The sequence below is a fragment of the Hoplias malabaricus genome, chromosome 12, assembly GCF_029633855.1.
Source record: "Hoplias malabaricus isolate fHopMal1 chromosome 12, fHopMal1.hap1, whole genome shotgun sequence".
In the NCBI taxonomy this organism is placed as follows: domain Eukaryota; kingdom Metazoa; phylum Chordata; class Actinopteri; order Characiformes; family Erythrinidae; genus Hoplias; species Hoplias malabaricus.
The window spans coordinates 8,562,030-8,573,139 of NC_089811.1; the positions used below are offsets into that span (position 1 = coordinate 8,562,030).

The 11,110-nt window shown below is 41.9% G+C and overlaps 1 protein-coding gene across 1 annotated transcript in view; it reads left to right on the top strand.

Annotated features, from left to right (window-relative positions):
• Window positions 1–11,110, top strand: part of htr2aa (5-hydroxytryptamine (serotonin) receptor 2A, genome duplicate a) — a 29,284-nt gene extending 18,174 nt beyond the window's left edge. Inside the window, exon 3 of the mRNA XM_066641011.1 lies at window positions 9,358–11,110. Within this exon, the coding sequence (XP_066497108.1) occupies window positions 9,358–10,151 (794 nt within the window). The 3' untranslated portion in view covers window positions 10,152–11,110. The remainder of the gene's footprint in view (window positions 1–9,357) is intronic.

Genomic DNA, 11,110 nt, shown 5'->3' on the forward strand with positions numbered 1-11,110 from the left:
CCTTGTGACAACCTGGAGGTTTCTAGGATACGGAGTCCATGCTGATATCAGGAACCGGAGACAGTGATGGCATGATGATGATGATGATGATGATGATGATGATGATGATGATGATGATGATGATGATTATATAATTAAAGCACACTGGTGTTACCAAAGTAGATATATATATATATTTTTAATTAAGTATTTTAAATTCACATTTAATATTTATCTTAGTCATTGTTAACACTGAATACTATAACAGCAATAGCTTGGAAAAGCCATCTTACTTTTCTTCGTAATCTACTTCTTATTATTCTCTTCACAATTTTGTAAATGCTACTCATCCTAGATAATATATGTGATCACAAATTTACTATTCTGTAAACCAGTCCCAGTGTGAGTTTAGTCTGAAATTTGACATTAAATTCTGTCTTAATTTTTATTACATTCCACCATGAGAGAAGTCCCTGAGGTCCTGGTGTTTAGCATGTAGCCCAGGACGGTGTCAGTAGCCCATAATGGAGTTAGCCCACTGCTGAGCTTAAAATCAAGCTGTTTATGACATACCAACAGCAGCTAATCCTCGATCCGTTGTCATAATCATAGATGTGTGGTAAATCTGCAGAACTGTGACAGAACAAGTTTAAAAGGGCAACACTAAGATCCAGAGGAGTATTAGCACATTGGCAGCTTTGGTAAAAGTCCAAATTCAAATCTTAATAGACTCCCTGCATTCAAATAAACTAATCTGGATGCGTTGATTCAAGTATTCGCTGCTGAATAAGTGCCGTGGCTGTTTAAAAGGATTAGTGTTAGCTGTGTTCTGTCAAATCTGACATGTCATGTGAGGGTTTCCTCTGTGCTGTGTTTTTAAACAGCTAGTAACAGCTCTGATTAGTAATTAATTAATGAATTAATTAAATAAATGAATCTGGAAGATTTCAGTTTCTGAAGAAGGTCAGTCAAAGGCCACAGTGTTTTAATCTCTGACCCAAAATAACAGCTTTAATATATGTTTGAAAGTTTGTAGAAACCCCCCCTGGCTAATTAGTGAATTCACCCATTATGGACACAGATGTTCAACACATTTGAGTGTATAATCTCTTTAGAAAAGCATGGAATGATAAGCACTAGAGCAGCTGCAAATGAGCTTCAGTGTGCCCAATAGCGCCATGATCAGTACTGGACTGGGTAGCAATGAACCCCTGTCTTCTGGAGAAATGGAGCTCTGTTTAATAAGTCTGAGACCAGTCTGAGCTGTGTTTATGAACTAGAAACAATCATCCAACACCGATATCTGCACTAATTAATGTTGTCATGGTTGAATTCCCTTAAATCCTCACAGCAATGTTCCAATGTTAGTTTAAAATCTTCCCTAAAGTTTAAAGGATGTTACTGCAGTGAAAAGAGGAACACACTTCTGAAAAATGCAGCTTACTTCAGAAGAAATGTTAGATAACTTTGGCCATGTAGAGTGTTAATGACAGATCTTGGCTCAGAACCAGAACATTTCCACACACTTCTGGACTCCAACAAACGTCTAAACAACTCCGAACGAATGTGAGGAAAGTGTGAACCAAACGCAGCCCACATTGACTCCCTCCATCGCTTCCTTTTGTCGCCAGGAACGACAGAGTGGTGTCAGCAGGGAGGACAAGAGTGAGAGACAAGGAAATCTCTAATCTCTTTTGATGTGGGGATTGTCTTAGAAGAAGCGTTGTTCTGTTTTCCTTTATTATTTTTCTGCGTGTTCCACTTCCTCCTAGAGTCTGACACATCGGTGTGTAAGAGTGTTACACACACACACACACACACACACACGCACACACACACACACACGCACACACACACACACACACACACACAAACATACACACACACACACACACGCACACACACACACACACACACACACAAACACACACACACACACACACACACATACAGAGAGAGAGAGAAACACATGGCTTGTCCTCGTTTATTTATGTGTCATTCATTTATTCATTTTATATTTTTCTGTATTTCATCCTTTCGTTGCGAAGCTTATTTTCCTGTTTTCCGGAACTTCTGGGATTTCAGATCCTATAACTGACAACAAACATGTTGCATAAACAAATGTAATAATAAATAAATATCTAATAAATTAATAACCCCATAATTACACACCATGTACTTGCAAGCAAAGCAGGAATTTATAAATACGGTACAGTTAAAAACTGTGTACTTGTAACCTACATTTCTCCATTTTTAATGAAATTCCAAGCCAAAGAGCAGCGCTGACATGGCCCAGTACAAACATCTGCTTTATATCCGTACTAACTGGCCAATTTATTGGAAACACATACACTGTACCTTCCTATATTATAGGCACTTTTCCACTGCATGGCCCTACCCCACTCAGTTTGGGTCTGCTTGGTTCTTTTGCTTTTCCATCAGGTAAATTTGGTCCTGGTCCTGGAACAGGGTTCATTTTTAGTCCCTGTTTGCTCCTGGTTCCGAGCGAGCCGAGTAGGGACTAAACCATGACGTGTAAATCTTGCAGAGCGCTGATTGTCCAGAGAGAGTCATCACTCTACGCCACGCAACGCAGACGACCAGCACTAACTTTCCATCTGTAAAATCTCCAGCTACAGCAGCTACATATGTTTTTATCTGACTCAAATTACGCCGTGGTCGTTTGAAGAGATTTAAACACTTCTTGGATCGTTGGCTGACAAATCCAGCGAGAGCTGGACATTGCAACAAGGAAGGAACAAATTCTACTGATCTGTCTGAACTGATGACGGAGCTGTGTTCAGTCGCAAACAACAACAACAACAACACAATGATACACAATGAGTAAATAACTCTTAATGTTACCACCGCCGTTGTTGTGTTTCCAAAGCCCACTGTTCCTGTTAGAGACGGTGATGTCTGGTACTGATGTTGGAAGATCAAATCTATAAACACTAGCACTGTTGTGGTTTAGGCTGCTGCTAGGTAGAGCATATGTGTGGAATATATAGTCGCTCTCTGAACAATCGTATCTCCATAATTTTGAATTTTGCATTAAGAAATGCTAGCTGCCCTTCGCACTGTGTTGAAATTTCCTGGAAAATGTACCTAGCAGAGCTCGGTCTGACAGCAACGATATGGTGATATTATCCTGCAATAAACTACTCAAAGACCTCAGCACACAATATGCCCCAAAAAGCAACACACCTATGAAATTCGAGGAGGTATAGTGTGAGCGCCTCAGATCTGGACCTGTCTCCATCATCAGAAAAACAGCCAGGAATCTTTCCTTCATCTTGAAATGCTTTATTCATGCCCCAACACCCCTCCTCACCACGACCACCACTGCGCTCCAACCTAAACCCCAAAGATCAGCATCGATTTGCAGAGATTTATTGCCACCAGGAAGATCTCTTATCTCCAAGACAATTTGGCAGGTTTGTCCTTGAGTGATAGCAGTGATGTTGGGGGTGGGAAGGGGGTGGTCAAACAAACCTAAACATAGACCTGAGTTTAAGGTCCTGAGAAAGGTGAGTGTCTGCTTGTTTTATGTTTTAAAATGGTTAGAAACTGTGAAAGAACCTCTCTTATTACGTCAAAAGATGATTATATCTTAAATATTAGACATATTCACAAATTCAAGCTGGTTTTACTGAATATACTATTGTTTTATGCAGTGCAGTAGCAGCTTTGATTATTATCAAGGGCCATAGTGTTTTCTCTCACATAAACTGTACATCCAAATATACTCAATTGCACACAATCTTCATGAATGCTCCAGAAGGAACATACACAAAGCTCTCAGTAGATAAATGAGACAGAATGCGCTTGAGCAACCGAACATGAGCCTAATGTCACCATGCCCAGTGCCATTATCGGCTAGAGGAGTATTGTAATGAGGCGAGGACGAGACGTGGAGGCAGGAAGCAGGTGCTTTGGGGATTTCATTGAACACAAAGACAAAAGGTGGCAAAAGAGAGGACATGAAAATAAACACTGACTAGAACACATAAACATAATAGAAATGCTTAACGAACAAAGTAAATACATCAGGGAACAAGAAAACATGGAACATAACCAAGAAAGACTCTAACTCTGACGCTAACAATGACAAAAAACAAAGACTCATAGCTTTAAATCCGAGGACAGGTACAAAGCAACGGCAAATTGTCTGTCTCTAAGAAATTACTAATTCTCAGGAGTGGGACGGGACTACAACATGAGAACACAAGGGACAGGGGGGCGGATAGAAAACACAAAACAAAACAAAAGGATGTGGGAAAAAAAGGTTTTTTCCAAAATAAGGATTCCTCATTTAACCAACTAAAGCCCAAAGTCAGTCCTATCCAATATGAAGAAAGCTGAGAGATACAGTCCTTAGTTCTCTGCTTAATTTGTACGGCTAATAAATCACATTTTGTGGAATACCCCCCAGAACACAATGAAACAAGAGCTGCACCAAGGCAGGAACACACACAAGATGGGCAGGACATGACAGAACTAAAGCCCCCCACTGGGCTGTCGAACTGATTTCGCTGGAGCATTGGAGCTCCATCCAATACCTTGTGTGATCCAGAAATGTAGAAGCTATTGCTGCTAACTCTGGCCCAAAATCACATTTATATAAACAAATGTCCGGGTTTGGATCCTGAGAAAAGCGAAGTATCTACGCTAATGTACAATACAGCATGGTTTTACATAAACAGAGCAGTGTGGGGTTATAATACGGAGATAGAGAGCACAGAATCCTGTCCTTGAGGAGCAAGACTCTCATAAATCACTCGGAGAATAGCGTCCCATTGAGTTTACAAGAGAACCAATTCACTGGGGAATGCTTGGTATTCACAAAGTAATATGCTGCTGGGTAATGGTTTATGTTACAAATTTGTATTGGCTCCTGCACGAACGCCAAGACAGAAGGTCATTTGAGAAGTTATAGATGATTAAGGTTAGCACTGAGGGCACAGATGAGTATTTATCATTCTCTTAACTGAACATCGTTTCACTGGCTGTAGAAACGGTGGCTGTGTCCACAAACTTTAAATACTGCTACTATTGCCCTCCTCCTCTTTTCCCACTGCTTTGCTCCTGTCCTGGAAAAAACTTAGAGGAGTCAAGGAGTGGAGCTGGCATGCTACACTCAAAAAATTACAATTTGAATCTTCTTAATTTGTTTTACATTAAACAAACTCATTAAATTAAATAATCTACATCTAGAGACATACTTTGAGAATGAGTATGATATATGATTTGATTTCATGCAACATTTTGACTTAATAATATAATTAAGTTAATAATTAATAATGAAATTAAGTAAATTTTGAATTTGTGCATTCATTATCTGTAACCGCCTATCCAATTCAGGGTCGCGGTGGGACTACCTGGAATCATTGGGCGCAAGGTGGGAATACACCCTGGAGGGGGCGCCAGTCCTTCACCAGGCAACACACACACTCACGCTTTTGAGTTGCCAATCCACCTACCAACATGTGTTTGTGAGGAAACCGGAGCAACCATAGGAAACCCACGCAGACACAGGGAGAACACACCACACTTCTCACAGACAGTCACCTGGAGGAAACCCACGCAAACACAGGGAGAACACACCACACTCCTCAGACAGTCACCTGGATTGGGAATCGAACCTACAACCTCCAGGTCCCTGGAGCTGTGTGACTGTGACACTACCTGCTGTGCCACCGTGCCGCCCTATATTTTAAATTTCTTTTTTTTTTTTAGTGTAAAACTAATCCTCAGTAAAGTTTTTGTGGCTGCCATTAAATCCTTACAGCAATGCTTTAAAATGACAAGCTGCAAACCAATCACCTATCAGTGTCTGTGAGGAGAGCACTGGTGGTGGCCAGTCCAATTCCTATGGTTGTGGAAATACTAACCTCCCAACACATCATTAATTACTGCCTTCTTGTGGAGCATCTTTAGGTTGCTGACTGTTTGACTGTTGTACTTTGCATTTAAAAATATGACTATGGAGAACAGAAGACTCAGGAGTTCTTCGTGTGGGACTAATAATTATTTTTTTTCTTTTTTCTTTTTATTTTGGGACATCTCTGGAAGAGGGACAGAGGGGTTTATCTAGCAGGGACATGTGTGGTAGGAAACAGCTGGGTCTATCACTGAGCTTTTCCATTACCCTGCCACACTCATTCCAGTCCAGATAAGCCACCTGTGATAGGCAGGAGCTTCAGGTTAGCTCCTTAATTACACACAGCTAGAGTCATGCCAACACACGCACACACACACACACACACACACACACACACACACACACACACACCTTAAAATATGACATTTTCATGGTGTAATAGTATCAGCCAACAATATCTTCTCTGACCAAACTATGATAGTGTTTAATTAAATGGCTGCAAAAAATTATATATAAGATTAAATTAAATATATAAGAAACAAAAAACTGACATTTTTAAAAATAATTCCACTTTTTCTTCTGTGTCTGATGACATTCTTGTCACAAACTCCAGAGTAACAGGCAGAAGCTGTGTTTCTGTCACTGAATAGTCTACATTTCTGCATCATTCAGTGTGTGAGATGTAAACAAACTGACAGAGAGAGTCATCCACTTTCAAACACTTGGTTTAAAAATGACTCTAGGTTTTTACCTTAAAATTACAGATTCAAAGTCACTATGATGCTCCACTGAGCTGTAGTAGGGAGAACAGAGCCTCTGGCGTTCTGTCCAGTTCAGCACAGCAGAATCTAAACTATGTAACTTTTTGAGGAGTGTAGGAAACCAGCTCCCCTCCCTCCCATCCCCCTTCATTTCAGGAGAGTGCTGCAAAAGTAAACTACACTCTGCAACTGTAGGGGGAGCCCAAAGTGTTATTTTAATTCTCACTGAATTATGGATTGGCGCAGCAGGTAGTGTCGCAGTCACACAGCTCCAGGGACCTGGAGGTTGTGGGTTCGATTCCCGCTCCAGGTGACTGTCTGTGAGGAGTTGGTGTGTTCTCCCTGTGTCCGCGTGGGTTTCCTCCGGGTGCTCCGGGTTCCTCCCACAGTCCAAAAACACACGTTGGTAGGTGGATTGGTGACTCAAAAGTGTCCGTAGGTGTGAGTGTGTGTGTGTGTGTGTTGCCCTGTGAAGGACTAGCGCCCCCTCCTGGGTGTATTCCCGCCTTGCGCCCAATAATTTCCAGGTAGCCTCTGGACCCACCGTGACCCTGAACTGGATAAGTGCTTACAGACAATGAATGAATGTTTGGCACAGATGTGGCCCACATCTGCAGTTCTCTTATGGCCCATATTTGGCCTTAAATAACGGTGTTGATTCAGGCCTCAACTTAGCCTCAGCTCTACCTTTTACGGGCCAAATATCAGGTGCCCTGTGAAACAAATCTGGACAAATATGACTTCTGTTCAAGTCTGGCACACAACCCCTGGTGTAACCAAAGTGAAGCGTGGCTCATGACAGTCACGCCACGTCAGGCCCACACTACACTCACCAGAGTGGTAACTGAGTCATAAGAGCCAAAGGGGCACTGATTTTGCCAAAATGTGTCTGCTATCTGGAAACTATTTTGGAAAACGGCAGGAAATACTCTTTAAAGGAACATTAGGTACTATTTTTACCGTAAATTACAGCTTCAGAAGTTTGTGATGTTAAAGAAACTGGAATGTAGGAAACCTCCTCGCTTCATTTCAGGACAGTGCTATAACACTCTGCAACTCTAGGGAGAGCCCAGGAGCAAAAATACCAAATCATGCCTAGTATGATTATTTTATTTTATTTAGTTATCTAATATTATGAAGGTTTAGTTGTGATTGATCGTTTGTATTGTTCTGGATATATATTAGTTGTGGATCCTAGAAACATTCCCTGGTTCTGTATATGACGCACAGTTTCTCTGCAGTTTCTCTGTTTTCTTTTCTCTTACCTCAACTTTTCAAACGCTCTGTTTACTGGTGACAGAGGCAGAGTGCTGACTGGAGGAAAAACAGGAGAACATATTGCGCCTGCCTTGGCCAGTGTGCCCTGGATTCCCGTTTAATTTAGAACGGATTTTAAAGCTCTGCCACCCCATTATAAGACCGTTAATGGTCTACAGCTCCTCCACAGCTCAGAATGTGTCCAACTGAATAGACCATGCTTAAGCTTCGATTGCTGCCTCACCAAATGCACCTGCCTGACTTTGCACCGCTTTGCAAGTGAAATCTCCTTCTGACAGTGATAAAGAAATCGCAGTATTTACCAAAACGTAAATAGAAAATATATAAAATAAAAAGCAGTGCTCATGCAACATTTATTTTTCTAAACTGAAGCACATTAATCAGGTTACTGCAGTAACAGTCTAAACTCTTCTGGGAACAGTTTACACTAGATGTTGGAACATTGCTGTGAGGATTTTATGGAATTTACATGGATGTTGGAGTTCCACCAGCCAGTATTTGGCATTGAGTGCATCAAGTGCAGCTGCTTTAATGAACATTCATTCATTATCACGGTGGGTTTCCTACCTGGAATCATTGGCACAAGGCGGGAATACACCCTGGAGGGGGCACCAGTCCTTCACAGGGCAACACACACACACACACACGGACCAGTCGCCAATCCACCTACCAACGTGTGTTTTTGGACTGTGGGAGGAAACCGGAGCACCCGGAGGAAACCCACGCGGACACGGGGAGAACACACCACACTCCTCACAGACAGTCACCCGGAGCGGGAATCGAACCCACAACATCCAGGTTCCTGGAGCTGTGTGACTGTGACACTACCTGCTGCGCCACCGTGCCGCCCGCATTAATGAACAGTAGCGCATAAATATTTATTAATTTACTAAAAATAATAACTTGCTAAAATAACCTGTACTGCTCTGTAATCAAATACGTATGTATTAAAAGGCTTTTACCAACATTTTTATTTCCTGCCATTAATTTTCATATTAAATACATAAATAAAACAAAGACATGAGGTAAAATCAAACTGATCTGTGTTTATTTACTTTTTTTTGTTTATGTGTTTTTAGACTACGGTCTGTCGCTGTGGTGGGCATTTCTGACTAGTCTTTAATGTAGATACAGGTTATAGATCAATAACAGCAGTGAGAAGGCGGAGCTTAAATCATCATGTATATAGCTGTATAAATCTGCACACAGAATGAGTGTTGAGTGAAACTCAGAGGTGAAATCCTGGACATTTTACACAATTTAAAAACTGTATTTTAAAGCTCCCCAAAAAAGAGGACATGTTTGGGAAAAAAAAGACATGTGGTCACCTTAGTGAACATTTAACGTGGCCAAAGGTGTTTGCATATGACTGCACATATTATACGTATATGTCTTTTCACAAATTATGCATGTATTATATATAACATAACAGTCTCCTCTCACATCTTTCGGCAGGTATCTCAATGCCCATTCCAGTCCTGGGCCTCCGGGACCACACCAAAGTCTTCAAGGATGGCAGCTGCTTGTTGACAGACAACTCCTTCGTGCTGATCGGCTCGTTCGTGGCCTTTTTTGTGCCGCTGACCATCATGGTGGTGACCTACTTCCTAACCATCAGCGCCCTTCAGAGTGAGGCCACGCTGTGCCTGGACCAGTTGGTGCCACGACCCAGATGGAGCACAGGTTTGACCCTCAGCTTTCTTCCCAGTCCTGCTATCTCGCCGTCGGAGAAGAAGTTGTTCCTGCGGAGATCCCTGAGCCGAGAGACAGGCGTCACATCCTCTCCGTTTGGACGCCGTGCCGCACAGTCGCTCGGCAATGAACGCAAGGCCTCCAAAGTCCTGGGAGTGGTCTTCTTCCTCTTCGTGGTCATGTGGTGCCCATTTTTCATCACGAACGTTCTGGCAGTGGTCTGCCAGCCGGCCACTTGCCGCGACAATGTGATGGAAGGACTTCTGAATGTCTTTGTGTGGGTGGGATACCTATCGTCTGCTGTGAACCCCCTCGTCTACACGCTCTTCAACAAGACCTTTCGCTCTGCTTTTGCTAGATATGTACGATGTCAGTATCGCGAAGAGAAGAAACCACTCCAGCTCATTCTTGTCAACACCATCCCACCATTAGCCTACCAGTCTACACACCTACCACTCACTGGAAATCTGGGCAATGGAGACTTCTCTCCATCCCTTCCAAGCAAAAAACTTCACCCCTGTAAAAAAGGCCTGGAGGAAAACATCACCTGTGTCTGAACTTGAAACAGGAGCCAATGAATTAGGAAAAATGTGTAGACTGCCTGTGCCAAATTTCCAGCTTCCATAACAGGCCCAGTTTTTGATGCCAAACAGAAGGCTGTGGATCTACTGAGGCCAAAATTAATTAAGAATCTCAGACTTAAAACCAATGTCTGTTTGGCTTAACCACTGTATCCAGGACCAAACTTAAGCACTGCTTTCTTCAGATGTCATTGACACACGCAGGTGAATGTTTTTGGACCATCCCTATTAAAATCAGAGACGACAAGAACTCGTTGATCACAAAAGACCAAACCAGCCATGTGAAGAATGGAAGATTTAAGTGTGCAAGTGTGTACATAAATCGTGTTCAGTCTGTGAACAAAATGAGTTTTGTATTTTGTACATGTCAAGTATGTATTTTGTATACGTCATTGTATTTGATAGTTGCTCTTCTGGAGTTCTCATGTCAAGGTCAAGACAGTGACTGGTCCGATCTGTAGTCAAACATTGTGTGGTGTTTTTAGAGACATCTGCCTCATGTTAAAGTGTTTTGGTGACTAATGGTTTTGTGAAAGTGGTCTCCAACCTGATCTAAACTACTGCACAGCCACACAAACTGCCCGTTTCCAGATATTCCATAGGAACACACTCAAACTGCAGAGGTTGTTTTTGAGCACTTTACCTCAGATCAGTGTTGTTGTGTACCATGCAGGTGAAATGTTGTAATTATGATGTTATGGTGTTTTGGTACCAGTCATTTCATACCAGAGACTTCATTCAGACTCTCAGTGATGGTCAGTGATGCTATTCGCCACTTTATTAGACACAGAAGTCTAGTCTAGCGCTGTGCTACTCCCAGCAGTGGAAACTCCCCAATGAACAATAGTTTTAAATGTTCAGTTATCATTTTTACTGACATATAAAGTTTATATAAATGAATCTATGGGTCACATTGTCCAGAACTGCAAAGCTTT